This window comes from Lontra canadensis, unplaced genomic scaffold (genome assembly GCF_010015895.1).
Source record: "Lontra canadensis isolate GAN:19392208 unplaced genomic scaffold, GSC_riverotter_1.0 scaffold101, whole genome shotgun sequence".
Lineage (NCBI taxonomy): Eukaryota > Metazoa > Chordata > Mammalia > Carnivora > Mustelidae > Lontra > Lontra canadensis.
In genome coordinates, this window is record NW_022631095.1 from 5,807,067 (window position 1) to 5,827,642 (window position 20,576).

A 20,576-nucleotide genomic window follows, 5' to 3' on the forward strand; every position below is an offset into this window, starting at 1 on the left:
GGTTATGCGTAGCCAACAGCCTGCGAAATTAGTCACTAAAATTTATTTCTTAACTACATGAAATGGTCTGGGAAAGATATTAATAGACAGAAATATCTCCCCATTTCTACTACTCTTGCCTCGATATTACCTTTCATTCTTATTTAGTCATAGCATTTGTAAAATTCCATTTTTTCACTATATACCTGGTTTGATATGGAAGAATGAAGGGAGAGGCACCAAGTGTCCAGCAGAAAGAGGATGGTTAATCCTGAATATTGCTTTTACCCTCTTTGGGACTATTTGCCCCCTTTAAAAATTGACACTGGCCTTGACTCTTCATAGCATCTTTGAGGGGTATTAAATGAAATAAGGGTTGTGTAAGAGTTTTATGAAAAGTCTGAAAGTTACCATAGGCATTTAGTTACTTGTTGAGTAAATGACAAAATTTATTCTTGTTAGCATTTATTTAAGGAAGACAAACAAAAGGAGTACGATGCAGCACCAACACTGGAAGCCTCTTGTATACCTTTTACTTTTCTACCATCTGATGTGGTACTTTATTATTGGGCCAATAATACTTGTAGAATGAATGAACTTTTTTTATTTATGAATGCTTCCAAGTACATGGCTATACCAAAAAAATAAAAGTTTTGGAGTGCCTGGGTGGCTTAGTCAGTTAAGCATCTGACTCTTGATTTCGGCGCAGGACATGATCTCAGGTCATGAGATCGAGCCTCTGTGCTGGGTGTGGTCTGCTTAAGATTTTCTCCCTCTCTCCCTCCTCCCCTTCCCCCACTCATGCATACACACTCATTCTCTCATCCATAAGTAAACAAAGAAGTAAAAATTTTTAAAAACAGTTTCTAAGGAAGCTTTTAGGTTATACAGTTGATTCAGAGGTGCCGAACCTGAGGAAGAGAAAAATGATAGTCAACAAATGAAATGGCTTTTTTGAGTATGACTCAATACAAATTCAAATATACTGTTTCCAGAAGAGCCATCAAGAAAATGAAATGGTAAAAGAGATGAAATATAGCACTGTATTAGTTGAAGGTGTACAACTTGATAATATATGTCTGTATTGTGAAATAAATTTATTTATTTATTTATTTATTTATTTATTTATTTTTTTTTTTTTTTAAGATTTTATTTATTTATGAGAGAGAGAGAGAGCGAGCACAGGCAGACAGAATGGCAGGCAGAGGCAGAGGGAGAAGCAGGCTCCCTGCAGAGCAAGGAGCCCGACGCGGGACTCGATCCCAGGACGCTGGGATCATGACCCGAGCCGAAGGCAGCTGCTTAACCAACTGAGCCACCCAGGCGTCCCTATTTATTTATTTTTAAGATTTTTTATTTATTTATTTGACAGACAGATCACAAGTAGCAAAGAGGCAGGCAGAGAGAGAGGAGGAAGCAGGCTCCCCGCTGAGCAGAGAGCCCGATGTGGGGCTCGATCCCAGGACCCTGGGATCATGACCCGGGCCGAAGGCAGAGGCTTTAACCCACTGAGCCACCCAGGTGCCCCGTGAAATAAATTTATTGATCACTGCAATAAATTTAGCTAACATTCATCACCATGCATAATTATAATTATATTTTCTTGTGGTGGTACTTTTCCTTTGAGCAGTTCAGCGGAATATGGATATTGTCTACAAATATCCACAAAATTACTCTCTAGAAATTAATCCTAAGGAAATAACCAATAAAGCTGATTGTTATTAACATGTTAAAGTTCAGAATTGATATCAAATTCTGAATAATTGGGCATTGATTAAATAAATAACAATTCATCTATATTGTTTAACATGTCATTTAAAGTATTATATTACCATTGATGTGTAATATTTAATGATATGAAAAGATTGTGAATAAGTGTAAATAGCAGATGCAGCTCTAATAATCCAGCCTGTTAGCAAGAATACAATTTACCATATTTATAGGAATGGGTGGAATCCATATCTTGAAGGCATTCTTCATTGAATATTATATCTTGCCACCAAGTGATTAGCAGTTCAAGAGCATAGCATTAGAGACCATGTTTTTTGATGAGAACCAAGGAACAAACACATAAATGCATTCATAGCCTAAACATTTAAACCAAAAAGTAAATAAAATTTTGAAATGGCATTAATTACAAATCATAATATTTGAAGACGCTGTTATCTTCGGATTATCCATTCTGAAAAGAAAGTACTGAACACCTGAAATGTAAAATCTTAGCCGGTTACAAGAGCTAAATTCTTTGCAGGGTTGTTTTTTGTTTTTTGTTTTTTGTTTTTTTCATTTCTGTTCTCCGTGTCAAATCTGTTAATTGTGCATAGCTGGATTTTGATAATATGGTATTGATGTGCCACATAACCAGTTTTTCTTTTGCTCATTCAGGGAGAAACTTATTCGTCTTCAGCATGAGAATAAGATGTTAAAAATCAACCAAGAGGGTTCAGACAATGAAAAAATCGCCTTATTGCAGAGTCTTCTGGATGATGCAAATCTCCGCAAGAATGAACTGGAGACAGAGAACAGGTAGGAGCGTGTGTAGATGGCAGCATTGCAGCACAGGTTTTCTGTTTTCCTTGATGTTGATTCCCTTAAACACAGATTTTAGTTGTATTTTGAATACGGATAATGTGTTATTCCATTTCATGTTGAGAGGGGTTAATCCATTTTCCTACTTAGGAACAGACTTGTGGATAAGTATTGTGCCTCTTTACAGCAGCATTTCCCTGTTTATTTCTTCAAGCAGAATGATATCAGACCCCTCCCCTTTTTCCTTTCTATTTGCTGATTAAAAGTAGAGGATTAAAAAAGAATCTGATCATTAATTCAGTCTTCCACAACAACTTCGGTTCTATCTATTACTAGATTAATAAAGTTTACCCTGTTTTTATAAGCTAATATGTTGAAGGATCAGTTGATGTGAGAAAAAGAGGATCCATCATAACTGAATGGACAAGAACTTTAAAAAAAAAAAAACTTATTTCTTGTGAGCCTTAAATGTCATTCATCTTATAAACAATTATGAGGGTTTAGAATCTGCAAATTAAACAAGAAAACCACTTTTCTGCTTGTACGTTTTCAGTATATCGAATTATGCAGTCATTCAAAACTACTTTAAAGCAGTAGCTTACTCTGGAAAGGATTACTTTTATATTTTCTTGTGAAAGTCTTTTGGTTCTTTACGTTTTTGGAAATGTTTCTTAGATACCGAACATATGGTGTCTTTTCCTTTCCGTAGTGCTGCGATGTGCTATAATTTTTGAGGGATTTGACATTTTTATTAGTGGTTTCATAGTTTGCCTGATATTACAGATTCTTTGTTTATTATGTCTAATTGATTTGGCACTTCCCAGGTGTGAGTCAGTCTTGTGAGTCCACATCGTTTTTACAATTTTACATGTCCTGCCCTTCTTGGCACTTTAATTTTTTAAAGCTGCTGAGGTAGAATCGACAAACAGTATAAATACCAGGGTAATTATTAGAGCACAGTTAAGCATAAACAGAAGGAGAACAGTTTTGTGTGAATTCTTAGAGCATAGAGAATGAATACTTTTTAAAAATACTTAGAAAAAGTTTTTAAAAAGGAAGAAAAGGAAGTTGCAGAAAGCAGCTCCCAGTCCCACAGTCCCATGGTGAGAGCACCCTCTGTTCAACACCATCATCCTTTGCCTCTAGGCTATATTTTAACCATCTTACAGGAAGGCCTTCTCTATACCCTAATTTTTTTCCAGTGAATAAGCACCCACAACTTCCTTTATAATGCTTTTCATTGTTTCTCACAGGCTTTATAGTTACTGGCCTTCTCTCATCAGAAACAAAACAACTACTTGTCATTTGAACAGCACTCATGTTGTAGGTGACGGGTTATCTCCCAAGTCCTGATGGCATTTACAGCTATTTACAATTTAGTATTGTTTGTTCTCTCTCTCTTTTTTTTAATCATTTTACCTTCTCTTATTTTTTCATCATGATCAGTGTACTCTTTAATCCCAATCCCTTCTTTCCCCCATCCCCACACCCACCTCCCTTCTGAAAACCATCAGTGTGTTCTTTATGGTTAAGAGTCTGTTTCTTGGTTTGACTTTTTTTTTTTTCTTTCCTTTGCTTATTTGTTTTGTTTCTTAAATTCCACATATGGATAGAATATAGTATTTTTCTTTCTCTGGCTGACTTACATCTCTTAACATTATACTCTCTAGCTCTCTGATGTCATTACAAATGGCAAGACTTCATTCTTTTTTATAACTAATATTCCATTGTATATGTACCACCTCTCCTTTATCTGTTCACCTATCAGTGGGCATTTGGCTGCTTCCATAGTTGGGCTGTTGTAAATAATGCTGCGGTAAACATCGGGCTGCGTGTATCCTGTTGAATTAGCATTTTTGTATTTTGGGGTAAATATCCAGTAGTGCAGTTACTGGATCATAGGGTGGCTATATTTTTAACTTTCTGAGGAACCTCCATGCTGTTTTCCTTGGTGGCTGCACCAGTTTGCATTCCCACCAACGGTGCGGGAGGGTTCCTTTCTCTCCATTGCTCATCAACACTTGTTTCCTATGTCTTTGATTTTAGCCATTCTGACAGGTGTGGGGTGATATCTCATTGTAGTTTTGATCTGCATTTCCCTGATGATGAATGATGTTGAGCATCTTGTCATGTATCTCTTGGCCATCTGGATGTCTTCTTTGGAGAAATGTCTGTTCATGGGGCACCTGGGAGGCTCGGTTGGTTAAGTGTCAGACTTCCGCTTGGGTCATGATCTCAGGGTCCTGAGACTGAGCCCCACATCAGGCTCCCTGCTGAGCAGGGAGTCTGCTTATATCTCTCTCTCCCTTATGCCCCTTCCCCTGCTCATGCTCACTTGCTCACTCTCTCAAATCAATAAATGTTAAAAAAAGAAATGTCTCTGGGACGCCTGGGTGGCTCAGTTGGTTGAGCGGCTGCCTTTGGCTCAGGTCATGATCCCAGCATCCTGGGATCGAGTCCCACATCGGGCTCCTTGCTCGGCAGGGAGCCTGCTTCTCCCTCTGCCTCTGCCTGCCTCTCTGTCTGCCTGTGCTTACTCGATCTCCCTCTGTCTCTGACAAATAAATAAATAAAATCTTTAAAAAAAAAAAAAAGTCTGTTTGTGTCTTCTGCCCTTTTTTTAAATTGAATTTTTTGGGTTTTGGTTGTTGAGTTGTATATGTTTTCTGTATCTTCTGGATACTAACTCTTTTTTTTTTTTTTTTTTTTGAAGATTTTTTTTTCTTATTTGACAGAGAGAGAGAGATCACAAGTAGGCAGAGGGGGGGGGGTAAGCAGGCTCCCTGCTGAGCAGAGAGCCCAATGTGAGGCTCAATCCCAGGACCCTGAGATCATGACCCGAGTAGAAGGCAAAGGCTTAACCCACTGAGCTACCCAGGCGCCCCGAGGATACTATCAGATATGTCCTTTGAAAATATCTTCTCCCATTCCATAGGTTATCTTTTAGTTCTGTTGTTTGCTTGCTTTGCTGTGCAGAAACTTTTTATTTTGATGTAGTCCCAGTAGTTTGCTTTTGCTTTTGTTTCCCCGCTTCACGAGACATATCTAGAAAAATGTTGCAGTGGCTGAAGTCAGATTACTGCCTGCACTCTCTCTAAGGATTTTTATGGTTTTAGGTCTCACATTTAGGTCTTCAGTCCATTTTGAGTTTATTTTTGTGTATGGTTTATGTTTGGATGATCTGTCCGTTGATGTAAGTGGATGTTGCAGTCCCCTACTATTACTGTATTACTATAGATTAGTTCTTGTTGGTTATTCACTGTTTTATGTATTTGGTTCTCCCATGTTGGGTGCATAAATTTTTTAAATTGTTATATCCTCTCATTGGATTGTCCCCTTATGGGGTCCTTCTTTGTCTCTTGTTACAGTCGTTTTGTTGTTGTTTTTTAAAGAGTTTATTTATTTGAGGTCTGCCTGGGTGGCTTGGTCGGTTAAGTGTGTGCCTTCAGCTCAGGTCATGATCCCAAGGCCCTGGAATGAGGCTCCCTACTCAACGGGATGCCTGCTTCTCCCTTTCCCTGCTTGTTCTCTCTCGTTTTCTCTCTCTCAAATAAAGATTTTACTTATTTGAGAGAGCAAGAAAGCATGAGTCAGGGTGAGGGGCAGGAGAAACAGACTTCTCGCTGAGCAGGGAGCCCAGTGTGGTGCTCAAGGCCAGGACCCTGAGACCAAAACCTAAGCCGAAGGCAGATGCCCAAACAACTGAGCCACCCGGGTGCCCCTGCAGTCTTCATTTTAAAGTCTACTTTGTCCATTATAAGTAATGCTACCCTGGCTTTCTTTTGACAACTATTTGCATGATAAATCTTTCTCCATCCCCTAACTTTCAATCCGCAAGTGTCTTTAGGTCTCAGATGAGTCTCCTGTAAGCAGCATATAGATGGGTCTTGTTTATCTATCTACTGTTACCCTGTGTATTTTAATTGGAGCATTTAGTCCATTTACACTCAGTGTAGTTATTGATAAATATGTATTGCTGGTTTTGTTACTTGTTTTTTGGCTGTTTCTATAGTTTTTCTGTGATCCTTTCTTCCCTTGCTCTATTTCATGGTTTATTGGCTTTCTTTCATGATATATTTGGATTCCTTTCTCTTTATTCTTTGCATATCTATTATTGGTTTTTGATTTGTGGTTACCATTAGGTTTGTATATAATATCTTCTGCCTATAGCAGTCTATATTAAGTTTAAACCCATTTTTTACTCCTCTGTCCCACTGCATGTTTTAGGCATATGGTGTCATGTGATATATCCTTTCATGAACCCCTTGACTGAATTTTATAGAAATACTTATTTTTACTACTTTTGCGTTTTTTACTTCTCATACTCCCTTATGGCCTTTCCTATCTACTCAGAGTCTCCTTTCATATTTCTTGTAGGGCTGGTTCAGTGGTCATGAATTCCTTTAGTTTCTGTCTGAGAAACTATCTATCCTTCCATTCTGAATGGTAGCCTTGTGGGATAGAATATTCTTGGCTACAGATTTTTCCCTTTCAGCATGTGGAGTATCATTCCACCCTTCTGTCCTGTGAGGTTTCTGCTGAGAAATCTACCAATAGCTTTATGGGGTTTCTCTTGTATGTAACTGTTTATTCTTGCTGCTTAAAAAAATTTTTTTAATCCCTATTTCCTGCCATTTTATGTGTGTTGGTATGAACCTTTTTGGGTTGAACTTTTGGGGGCTCTCTGTGCCTCCTGGATCTGGATATCTGTTACCCTCCCCAAATTTGGGAAGTTTTTAGCTATTTCTTCAAATAAATTTTCTGCCCTCTTCTCTCTCTCTCCTTCTGAGATCCCTGTCATATAGATGTTATTACCTTTGATGGAGTCACCAGTTTCAGAAGGCTATCCTGAATTTGCTTAATTTTCTTTACTCTCCTTGTCTTAGTTTGGTTACTTCCCATTGCTCTTTCAGGTCATTAATTTGTTCCTCCACTTCATCTGGCCTGCTGTTTATTCCATCAAGTGTATTTTTAATTTCATGTATTATGTACTTCATCTTTGATTGGTTCCTTTTAATGCTGTGTGAAGGATCTCATTGATGTCCTCCATTCTTTTATCAAGTCCCGTGAGTATCTTTATGTTTCCTATCTTACATTCAATCGTCAGGCATATTACATATATTTGTTTTGCTTTGGCCTCTTGTTGTGGTTTGGTCCTGTTCTTGCATTTGGCCCATATTTCTGTGTCTCCTTATTTTGTCTTACTTTCTGTGTCTATTTCTGTTAGGAAAGTCAGCTACTTCTCTTGCTACTAATGATAACAGCCTAATGAAAAAGAGGTCCTGTAGTGCAGTGTTGCCTATTCCCCAGGGCCTGGCACTTCAGGGTGCATCTCCTACGTGTGTGCTCTGCTATTGAGTCTTGACCTCTTTTTCCTTCATCCCAGTTGTCTTTAGAGGCTTTCTTTGCGTATTGTGGACAGTGTTTGGTCCCCAGCAGGGATGGGGAGTGTTTTAACAAGGTGTGCAATGGTGTGCTTGTGAAATGAGATCTGACCCACAAATGAGACCAGAGGTCCCACAAAACACACAAGTTGGGAGATGGGAGATGAGAGGTTGGCAGGGTTTGCACAAGTTTTCTGGATGGTGGTGGGGTGGGGGTTGTTGATGTGCTGCAGCCCTGGGCTTAAGGGGAGTGTGACTGGGAAGGGCGGAACCATGGAGCAGTGGTTGGTACAAATTAGGTAGGAGTGGTGGCTATGTGTTTGCTGGGGGACAGGGAGAGGGAAATGGTGTCTGCCAGTTCCTTTATTCCTGGAAGGGTCTCTGCATGATCCCTATTTCTCCGGGCCACATTCAGAGATGGGCAAATCACTCCCTCTAGTCCGCCCTTGGTGTTTCAAAGTGCTGGTTCTGTGCTATATCTACACTACCCTTGGTCATGCTGTGTCTTTAAGGGCTGGGGCACTGCTTCCTGTTGCAGTCAGGGCTCTACCAGAGACGAGCTCACCAGTTTTTTAAATTCCAGGCTTTAAGTCTTGCTGGCTTTAAGAACTCAGGAAATTCAGCCTCTCTCACTTTGAAAGTCAAATATTACAGAGATCCGTCCTTCCTATTCAGGGCTCCCTGGTGAAAGTGTGTTTTCCGCCCTTCTCCATGCCACTGGCTCCCTTCCCACTATGGGCAGTCATGGTCTGTTTTGCTCCCAAACCGTGACTTTGCCCTTCCTACCTTCTTCAGTGGGACCTGTTCTGTACCTTTAGTTGTGAAGTTTGTTCTGCCAGTTTTCAAGTTGTTTCCTGGGTTATTTACACTCCTGCGGTGGTACCTGGTTGTAGCTAGCTGTTGTCATGTGTGGGATGTCGCACGCTCAGGATCCTCCTACTCTGCCATCTTCCCAGCAGACCTTTTGCTTGAATTACAGTACAGATTGATAACTTGCCTTTGTAGTATGACCATCTGTAACCTAGAACAACAATAATAATAGCAGCTAATGTTTATTAAGGTTTTGTTTGTTCCATATATTGTGCTATTCATTTTAAGTATGTAGTCTTATCTTTATTAAAGTTTTACAGGTGAGGGAATTTGGTCTCAGACCCAGGCTACCTAAATTCAAAGCCTCTACGTAATCCATACCTTTTGTTTTTGTTTTTGTTTCTAAGGTTTTTATTTTTAAACAATCTCTACACTGAGCATGGGACTTGACTAAACCCGAGAGCAAGAGCGGCATGCTCCACCAGCTGAGCCAGCCAAGCACCCCATCCATACCCTCTTTCTTTCTTTTTTTTTTTTTTTTAAGTTTTTTTTATTTTTATGTATTTATTTGACAGACAGAGATCACAAATATGCAGGGAGGCAGACAGAGAGAGAGGAGGAAACAGGCTCTCCGTGGAGCAGAGAGCCCGATGCGGGGCTCGATCCCAGGACCCTGAGATCATTACCTGAGCCGAAGGCAGAGGCTTCAACCCACTGAGCCACCCAGGCGCCCCTCCATACCCTCTTTCTTTTCAGTTTCTCTTTTGCCATGTTTGCAAAACATTTTTTTCTGTCTTCCCCTCATGGAAGGCTTTTTCCCTTAAGTGAATTACCCTAAGTTTGTTCTTAATGGAGTTTAATAAGAATTTACAGGACCTTGTCTCTAACTTAATCTCTAGTTCTTAATCTCTAGTTCCACTGAATCTTTTAACTTAAATTCAATTTGTTCACCATCAATATATTGTCTGTCAGAAGGAAAGGGTTGTCATAAACCTCCACAATCCTTTCCAATTAGTTTTCCCAGTAACTTGGCTTTTTTAAAATCTGTAATACTTGCTGACCCTCACAATACACTTCTTTGTCAAAGTATACATACATGATCTTGTTCCCTTCGCACTGAGAGTTTATTATGATCTCAAACTCACCCTCTTCCTATACCTCCTGACAATTATATGTAAGTAGACTTTACTTAAGATGTGAACTAACTAAATCTCTGAAGGGAGATTAGAGGCAATTCACATTTATAGAGTGCCTGTTATGTACAGGTACTGTGCTGAACAGTCTGTATATTATCTTACTCTTCTAAACAACACCATGAAGTAGGTATTATAATGCTCATTTATTTTTTTTTTGAAGTTGCATTTTTTGAAAAAAGATGAACTCATATTTTTTCCACTTATATTTGTATATCTTCATTCCTCTGTGCATAATTCACACTTCAACAGTTCTTAATTGCTGTGATTGTCTATTCCCTCTCACTAGACATTTGAGTTGTACTTAAAAGGAACATCTTGATACGGATTTAGTATACATTATGTTAATTACCACACTATTTTTTTATTAAATAATTTCAAAAATGGCTAAGGTGGATGGTTGAAATACTCTAATAGTTTGAAATATATTTTTCATATTACTTTCTGAAAAGATGGAACAAAGTTACAGTATCACTAGTAATGTATTTATGTATCTCCCCACATTGAGTATGGATTTTTAGGTAATTCCTTCACCATTTAAAAAGCACCCAAATTTTCTATCCTTTGATTTGAAAAACATCAGTTATTATTATAGATTTAATTGAATTTTTACTGTGATTTTCACTAGTTACAGAACTTGGAACATTTATGGTAAGAATTATAGTTTACTTAGTAAAAAAAAAAAATGCTTATTGAATTTTCTGACTGTTTAGATTATAAAAATTCATTGCCCTGTTTTGTCCTTAATTTGAGGTAGTTCTGCCATTCTACCATTTCACTAATGTGTTTCCTCCTAAAATCACCAGTCCTCCCTTAAATGGCCAATCCAGTAGGAGCATTCAAGACTTTATCTTACCTCATGTCTATTGTATTCATTGTTGTTGTACATTTTCCCCTTCCTTAAACTTTTTTTTTAATTTCAGTTAACACAACTCTCTTATGTTTCTCCTAATTCTCTTCAGGGTGAAGCTCCTCTTTCTACCCTGTGATTGGTGACCTGCCATGGACATCTTTGTTCTCTTTTACACTCTTCTTCACAATCTTTCTAGTTCGTATTATATTTGCTTATGGCTCAGTTAACTCCAAATGGCTCTTATATCTATATTTTCAACACAGATATTTCTTTGTGCTTCAGACACAGAGGTCTAGCTGTCTGACAGATATCTCTAGGCTCTGCATTTTCAACAAATACAAAATAAGTTTATCTTCCCTTCTCAACCTGTTTCTCCTGAATTCCCTTCATTAAATGTTTTTCAGTAATTCAAACCAAAATCCTTAGTGTTTTTCTTCCTTGTATTCTTTTGCCCTTTAGATAGATTTCATCCTTGTTACCTCCTCTTTCAGGCATACTTATTAATAACTGTGGTAGCCTCCTCCTGGTCTTCGTGCCTTCACTTTGACCTTTTTAATAACATCTTCCTCTCGCCTACCAATGTGCTCTGTCTAAAATGTTGTCTAAGTTTCACCCTTCTTGCAGTCCTTTAGGGTGATTGCCCAAGAATAGGGAACCAAGTTAATCATAATTAACTTAGAGAATTTCTGAGCTCCAGAATCAACATTGTTTTAAAGGCTGGGTGGGTTGTTCCATTTCAGCCAGATTTTAAGATAAGTTCTAAATACTCTAGCATTCGTGCATGGTTGTACCCAACCTCTCCTCTTCTCTGGTTTCATCTCTAGCCATTCTTTCCCTCATAATTTAGTCTTTAGACATGTTGTTCTTAAAGAATGTTATTTATTTAGTTATTATTTATTTTTAATTTTAAGTAGGCTCCATGCCCAACATGGAGCTTGAACTCACAACCCTGAAATAAAGAGTCACATGCTTTACTGACTGAGCCAGCTAGGCGTCCCCTTTTTTAAAGAATTTTTTTTTTTTAAAGTAGGCTCTAGACATGCCATTCTTAAAGTCACAATAAACCTCTTATTTTCTGTGTGATTAGGACGTGGTGAATTCTCTGTTTTAAATCTGCTTTCCACTCTTAATCGCTTAAGTATTTTATTTCTTGTTCTAGTCCCAGTTCAGTCAAGCCTAACTCCTCCACATGATTAGATAAAGTTCTTTCTGCTTCAAGCAGTCATTATTCCTTTTTGGTACCTCTGTGTGCTATGTGGAAGTATTTATTTGTATTAGTATTTATCTTGTATTTTAACATTTTGCTTCCCTACTGAATTCCTTCACTATGGGGATCTTTTAGCGCAGTGCTGAGCATAGTGCCTGACACATAGTTTCAATAAATGTATTTACATGAACTTCACATAATTAGGTGTATATAAGCACATTGGGGCAACAAAATATGTCCACTAAACTACCATACTTGAAATCATCATAGAAATTTCAAGTAAAACAAAAAAATAGCCAAAACAGTGAGCTGCACTACTATCTTAACATGAGGGTTTGTTTTGTTAATTATACTGCCTTTCTAACCAACATGACAACCTAACGAGAAGATAAAAGTAAGTCTGAACTTGGAAAATTAATATACAGTTGATTTCTAGGTTGGTGAATCAAAGACTTCTGGAAGTACAGTCACAAGTTGAAGAATTGCAAAAATCTTTACAGGATCAAGGCTCAAAAGCAGAAGATGTAAGTTTTAATATGTACCAACTAATAGTTTCACAGTGTTAAGAAAAGCTATAAGTTCTGTTTTTTATTTGATTGTCTCTATCAGAATAATTTACAATTATATTGGTTATAGAAAAGAAGCAATATTTTCCTTTTACTAACATTCCTTAATGAAAGAACCAGACAGTACTTCATTGTACTGATTGGAATCACTGTGCTGGAAATTGGAAGTTTATTTGTAGTTATTAGCTAAGGAATTGACTGAGGCATTGTGGAGTTTTTTTGTTTGTTTTAGGAAGTGGGAAAACTAGGATTTTTTCTCTAAGTTTTTATTTATTCATTTAAGTTCCTTACTCCCATTGTGGGGCTCACACTCACAATCCTGAGATCAAGAAGTCACATGCTCTTCTGACTGAGCCAGCTAGGCGCCCTGAGGCTTTGTGTTATAAATGTGTTTGTCTCAGTCTTCGGAGTTCAGGGTTTTTTCCCTCTGGCCAGTAACAACAACAGTGCTGTTAGAAATTTGGCATGTTCAAGTAGAAATTTTTTATGTATAATTGATATTTTCAAAAATAATGCTATCCTTAGAAATAACCATCCCTGAATTTCTGAATCCTCTTGCTACCCCAGGCCAGCCCCACACAAATAGAAGTTCACAGACCTTCTTTTATTTTAATATTCCCTTATACTCTGCATATCTGTCATAGCCTTGCCTGCTTGACTGTTATGGTCGCATTAGAATATAGTAAACATGTTGAGCCAGAACTAGATGGACTTTAATCTTCTCATGCTGTCTGAATTACCACAATGCTCATGTAGCACATAGTAGTCAGTCTCTGATTAAAGTGTGAATAAATTTTACAAATCCTTTCCTTTTAATAAGCAGTATACGGTAGAACCGCAACTATAGAGTGTTCAAAATTAGTGTAAAGAGGGGGAAAAAAACCTTAATTTTAGTGACCAATCTTTGCTTCAGACAGTTGGTTCTTTTATTATTGCTAGTGTAATTTGCTATAAACTCTGGCCTTTGAGTATAAACCTTTACATAGTTGTATAAACCTCTACATAGTTGCTTTTTGGAGAATCGTCAAAACTATAGGTATATCATTTCTATCCAGTCTTAGTAATGTAAGAGGGTATGAAAATGAAAGAAACCAATGAAGGGGTGTTGAACCAGCATATTACTTAAAACCTGTGAATATTAGATCTAAATAGCTCATCATTGATCTGATTTTATGAGTTTCATAAACCTATAGCTATCTTCTATTGGTAGTATGTTCTTTCTAAGATCTCTGGTTTTGGTTTATCCTTTCATTAATGTGTAGGTAGTCCTTCTTAGACCCCAAATTGATTCCTAGTTCCTAAAATTATCACCAACATCTAAACTACTTTATTCCCTTATTAAAATAGAACTAGTTTGAAATGTTACGGTTCACTTTTTAAAAGTGTTTTTCTAATCCAGAATGGTAAGCAAGAAAGAGATGAAGCAAAACCAACATTAGTGTATTAAAATACTTAGAAGGCTAACTAAGACTGTCTTCGAGATGAACCTAAGTGATTTCTTCAGTGAAATCACTTGGTCTCTCAAACTTTGAGGAGACTTTTTGTTGATTTGTTATAGGAGAAAGGGGAAGGGCATGTGGTACATGGGAAATAAGAGTGGCAGGACATCAGTGTCAGCTCCGCCTTAGTGTTACAGAGATAGCTGCCATATGTGCTTGATTCTCTTACTTGTGTTAGAACATTCAGAAGGAGTTTGTTCTGTAAACAATAATTTTGCATAGGTATCCCTGTGGTAATCAAATCTGATTAACTATGCTCTGTGCCATTACTTAAAGAGAACATACTTCAGAAGTGAGATGCCAGCCATGAAAGTACTATTTGCCTAAGTTAGTCAATTTATTTGATTGCCCAGATGCTAGAGAGGTGTTACTCTAACTTCTTAGATATTCCCTTAGAGTTCTTTTATATATATAGAAAAGATTCAGATAGGAACTTTCCTTATTGTGATAGGACTCAAATCCAGCAAATGTTTGATGTTTTCATCTTCTCTTCCACTAACCTGTAGTGTCGCATCTCAGGAATATTAGGTAGTATGTAGAACAACTGGCCAAATGGTCCCCTCTGAAGAACAGCGTAATTTCTGCCCATTTCTGTTACCAAAAGCATAGTCCTTTCATGTGACCTTAAGTCAGTAGGATGGTTTACACATTTTTATTATTATTTTTATGTCATTTATTTTTAGCATGGAAGCAGAAAAGCGTTGTTAAATCCAGTCATATGGATAATATGAGCTAGCCACAGTGTATAAAACTCAAGAGAACAAGACAGGATGAGGAGACCATAGAAGAAAGAAAAATGTACATTTTTTTAAAAAAATGCATAATTTTTGCTTATGTTCATGAATTACTAAATCGTTCCTTCACTTGGCTGCTGTATTTGCTTCATACTAATATGTCCTCTCTGTCTCTTGGCATGGTTTCTGCTCAAAAGGCTATTGTAAGTATGGCTTCCTATTCATTTCTATATATTGAGCAAATTTTTTATTTATATACATTCTCTTCCATAATAGTTGATGGTATTGAAATTTTTTAATTATGGGAATTCTATGCAAATGAATGTTATTTTCCTTACAAGTTTATGTCCTTTACACTTAAGATATTTAAAGGATATTGAAAACAAGTCAAGCCAAAAAGACCTCTGCTCTTATTTGTTCCCCCATCCCACTCTTGCTCTGCCTCCTTGTTATAATTAGTACATTTTTATAAATTATTTTGGAGCTTCCTGTTGCAGTCTGGCCTCCTCTTGCCACCTCCTTTAATAGTAACAGTCTTCAGTGGAGAGGCAGTGGAGTGTAGGAAGCATGGGAGTAAAGACCATGCACAAACTTTAGAGTCTGGCAGGCCTGGGTTTGTTTTGGGGTATATTGTTTTTTTGCTTTCTTTTGTTTTTCCCAGACCTGGGATTTTAATTTTGGGTGTGCCACTTGAAAGCTACTGAATGTCTCCCCAGTCTCACCTTCCTCACCTGTCAGATGGGCTGATATGGCTCACAGTGGTGAGATTAACATGAGACTGCAGTGCCTACTGTATTAACCACTCATGAGAATGATTATTGCGTATTATCTCAGTTAAAACTAATTTTGCTAGTGCCCAGTCAAAACGTAAATGCAAAATTACAGTTAAGGTACTTAAAAAGTATTTGCATTTTACCATCTGTACGAAAGAATGAACAAAGCGATAACTGAAAATTAACAGAGTTATTGCCTTTCTTTTATATTTGGGGGAAACACTGATGGGAGTCTTGTAGTCCATTGATCTTGGTGTAGTTTACATACTGAACAAAGAGGTAAATTTGATATATTCCAGAGCTGTGTTAAAATGGACTTGAATAAACAATTATAGTAATCATTTTTAAATAAGGTGACTGAAAATCAGAAAACTCACTGGAGGTTTTCCCCCCCATCACTGCTGCTATTGACTGATTGGACAATTTGTTTTATAAGCCTACATTAATTGGGTTTGGCTGAATTTCTCTCAAAATGGAATGTTTCGTAGAACTCATTAGTAATATGTACCTCAAGTTTTTAGTTACAAAACCTAGTGGTCCTTTATAGAATGCCATTATTATTATTTATTTTTTTTTTTTTAGGCCAATTCTCATCTGCTTTTTGGGTGACTGTGTGTGTGTGTTTTGGGAGAGAAAGAGCACACATGTGACATAGGGGAAGAGGAAGAATTTTAAGCAGGCTCCACACCCAGTGCTAGCTGCCACAGGGCTCAGTCTCATAATCCTGAGATCATGACCTGAGCCAAAATTAAGAGTCAGGTGTTTAACCGACTGAGCCACCCAAGCACGCCAGGAGACCTTTTTTTTTTTTTTTTTTTTTTTTTTTTTTTTTTTCTCCATTCATTTACTTGACAGATCACAAGCAGGCAGAGAGGCAGGTGTGCAGGGGCGGGGGTGGGGGGAGCAGGCCCCCCTCTGAGCAGAAAGCCCAATGCAGGGCTCCATCCCAGGACCCCAAGATCACGACCCCAGCCAAAGGCAGAGGCTCAACCCACTGAGCCACCCAGACACCCCACCCCAGGAGACTTTATTTTTATTATTTTTTTAAGGTTTTATTTATTTTAGAGAGAGAGTCCTCAAGCAGACTCCCTGCTGAGCAAGGAGCCCAAATCAAGAGTCGGATGCTTGAGTGACTAAGCCACCCAGGCACCTCACCAGGAGAGTTTTTTAAAAATCTCCAGCCAAAGCTTCGTTCTTAAGTAAATTAAATTCTGTGCATACAGCGTCCTTCACATTCCCATACAATCACATGAATTACTTGTGTGCATATTCAGAAATCTCTTGAGTAAGTCAGTGTTTTTGGCATTGATCCCAGTCTCTACCATGATGCTAGGAGAATAATATAGTCGATGAAAAGTATGTTGGGGGGTGCCTGGGTGGCTAGGTGGTTAAAGCCTCTACCTTTAGCTCAGGTCATGATCTCAGGGTCCTGGGATGGAGTCCTGCACCAGGCTCTCTACTCAGCAGGGAGCCTGCTTCCTCCTCTCTCTCTCTCTCTCTCTGCCTGCCTCTCTGCCTACTTGTGATCTCTGTCAAATAAATAAAAATCTTTAAAAAAAAAAAAAAAGTATGTTAGGGAAAAAAAATCTATTATTATTAGAATTCTACCTGCCTATTGGGTCCAGGAATATTAGGTCTGTGTATAAGTGGCCTTTTTATTACTTTTTTTTTTTTTTTTTTTTTTTTGACACAGATATAGTGAGAAACAGCACAAGTAGGGGGAGCAGCAGGCTCTCCACTGAGCAAGGAGCCTGACGCAGGGCTTGATCCCAGTCATGACCTGAGCCTAACGCAGATATTTAATCAACTGCGCCACCCAGGCACCCCTTTTCAGTTCTTCTTGACTGTAGAGACTTCAGATATGAAGTTTCTAGGTATTTTATACTGATTGCTATCACTCATGGTCTGCTCTCTTTCCAATCAAAAGAGAAATAGGGGCACACCTGGGTGGCTCAGTTGGTTAAATGGCTGCCTTCGGCTCAGGTCATGATCCCAAGGCTTTGGGATGAGCCCAGCATCAGACTCTGTGCTCAGCAGGGAGTCTGCTTCTCCCTCTGCCTGCTGCTCCCCCTGCTTGTGTTTTCTCTCTCTCTCTCTCTCTCTCTCTGACAAGTGAATAAATAAAATCTTAGAGAGAGAGAGAGAATGAGAGAAATAGACTTAGGTACATTGTCTATTTTGAGCTCTTTGACCAGAGAACTTAACTGAGAACTCATTACTACTGTACTCTTTATTTTTAAAAAATAATTTTGTTAGTTAAACTGTTAAATAAATTTATTTTATTTTCCATTTTCAGTCAGTTCTTCTAAAAAAGAAGCTTGAAGAACATCTGTAAGTATAAAAGCTGTTGAGTCTCATTCTCCTATCCTCCAGTGAAATAGAAGTATTTTGTTAGGTGGTTACAGAGTATGTAGGCAATGGCACAGGTGGCCCCTGAAGATACAGGAAATTATAAGACTTATTTATTGTCTAAAGGGTCATCTCCACCCGGTGTCCTTAAGTCAAAATAAGTACTGCTTTAGAACTGTTTTCTCCTAAGACTCCAGAGTTTTATGTGTTTGTGGTAGTATTTATAACTAGGAGTTTGAGACACTATAGATCAGGAAGCAGGAACCTTTTTCTGTAAAGGGCCAGCTAGCAGCTACCTTAGGCTTTGTAAACCATGGTCTGTGTCACAATCATGTAGCTCGTAGTTTGAAAGCAGCCATAGACTATAGATTAATGTTGTGACTGTTCTGTAAAACTTTATACAAGAACAGGCAGCTGGCTGAATTTGGCCCAGAGACTGTAGTTTGCCAGCTCTAGAGTATAGGCAGCTGAATCTTCCTTTTTAAGTGAAGTTTTAAAGTACTACAGAGCTTATCAGTAGCAGGTTTTCAGACATTTCCTTGAGTTACAAATATATTTGAAAGTGACTTTTTAACCTTAAAAATGAAATAAATTTTAAAATATTACATTTGTTTTCTTATGAAGAAGAAATCTTTATCCATCTTTATCTTTAGCTGAGGTTGACATCGTTAGGAATGTTTAGTGATTTTCCTCACACCCAGTAACAATTTTAATCCTTCCTATCAGTTTTTAGCAACACTCTCCTAACGAACATTGAATGTATGGTGGCCATGAATTGCTAGCCTGTTGGGGGTGTTAACAGTGTTCCACTATGGTAAACCAGACATCCTCAGTATCACAGAGATAATTTTGACTTCTTCTACTATGATTGGAAAAAAATCTCTATAATTTTTTTATATGAGCAGTTTGTCTCATGCTATCTTTTTTGGGGGTGGGGATAATATGGGAGAAGTGAGATAATCCCAGGTACTGACACTTGCTGGCAAGTATAACAAGGGGCAGATTCTTAATGCACTAACAGAAGAAAAAATGTTGCCTTCTAGCCATTCTGGGGTTACCTGGAGTTAGAATTCAGTCCTGAATTCTATCCTTTTTTTTTTTAACCATTTCTCTATTGTTAAAAAAAAAAAAAAAAAGAATACCTGTTGTTTCATACAACAGTCCATTGTTCATACAACAGAACCATTGTTCTGTGTTCATTTACATGGTAAATATCTTCATCAAAAAGAATTTATTATTGAGGATGAAGCCTGTTAGTCTCCAGTGGCTTCCATAACAAATTACCACAAACTGGGTGACTAAAAAGAAAGCAGAAATTTATCTTCTTCCAGTTCTTGACACTACATGTCTAAAATCAGGGAGGTCAGCAGAATGGGTTCCTTCTGTAGGTTCTAAGGGAGTCTTCAGGCTGACTTCTAGCAATCCTTGCTGTTCCCTGGCTTATAGAGACATCACTCTAGTCTCTTATCTCCCCATCTTCACATGGCATCCTCCTCTCTGTACATCTTGTCTTCACATGGCCTTCATATAGGGACACCAGTCATTGGACTTAAGGCCCACCCTGATCCAGCACAACCTCATCTTAACTAATTATATCTGCAAAGATAGTGTTTTCACATTCCTGGGTATTGGGGGTTAGGACTTCACCGTATCTTTTTTGGGAGTTACAATTCAATCCACAAGAGGGTCCATAGACATTTCAAAAGGTCATTCTCATGCAAATTTAAAACTGTAGTGAAGATGCTGTATTTTACATACACCAAATTGGGTAAAATTAAAAATCAGACATACTAAGTATTGCCGAAGATGTTCCGCAAAGGTAATTCTATTGCAAAAGATGGTCAGCAGTATATTCTCCACTGAGTTTCTATCAGTTTGCTTAGCAAACTGAGCATGCACATATGCTGTGACCCATGAGTTCCATTCTCTACATCAACCCTAAATTCCCCAAGTCAGGAGACATGTAGAAGAAAGTATAAAAGAATATTGTCTGCAGTAACAAAAGCAGAACCAATACAGATAGCACCAGTTTGTAAAACAATAGCTAGAATGAGTTATGTTCAGACAATAGAACATAATGCCACAGTCAGCTATGTAACTCAAAGCTAACACGTCAACATACGTGAATCTCAAGAGCGTGGTGTTACGTAAAAGATGGAAGTCACAGGACAGTACATACAGTATAATGTATAAAGTGAAAATTTGGCAAAATTCACCAGTATATTGGTTAGGAGTACACACGAAGGCTCATCAGGAAAGTCATGAAAAAGATTAAACTTCTGAGTTTGGGTTCCCTAAGTTTCTGGGTTAATTTCTGTTTCATGACCTTTTTACTGAGCTGGAAGTTAATTACTATTTTAACTGCTGTATATACTCATTTTATATCTAGATACATATAGATACATTCAAAAAATTTGTTGAAAAATAGACTTATTAGAGTATTATTCATAGAAAAGACCAGAAATAGACTTTAAAAAGTGCTCTTTCTTCTGTTTTTTTTTTTCTATATTTTCCAATTTATGCAGCCTTTTTTCCTCTGCTGTTACAAAGTGCTAAACTAAATAGAGAATTACACATATTATAATTATAATTATATATAGAAACTTTCTGTTCATTTTTTACTTTTGGATTGGAATATAACTTACATAAAGTACACAAATTCTAAGTTCCTGAGTTTGATTAATGTTTTTTTACATCCAG

The 20,576-nt window shown here is 37.7% G+C and overlaps 1 protein-coding gene across 4 annotated transcripts in view; it reads left to right on the forward strand.

The window, feature by feature from the left end:
• Positions 1-20,576, forward strand: part of HOOK3 (hook microtubule tethering protein 3) — a 108,663-nt gene that overhangs the window by 73,823 nt on the left and 14,264 nt on the right. For 3 of the 4 annotated variants that reach the window (XM_032837968.1, XM_032837964.1, XM_032837967.1), the window contains 4 exons: positions 2,365-2,505; positions 12,392-12,479; positions 14,952-14,957; positions 17,824-17,858. In XM_032837968.1, coding sequence (XP_032693859.1) covers positions 2,365-2,505; positions 12,392-12,479; positions 14,952-14,957; positions 17,824-17,858 — 270 coding nt within the window. The remainder of the gene's footprint in view (positions 1-2,364; positions 2,506-12,391; positions 12,480-14,951; positions 14,958-17,823; positions 17,859-20,576) is intronic. The other variant, XM_032837965.1, reaches the window with a different exon arrangement.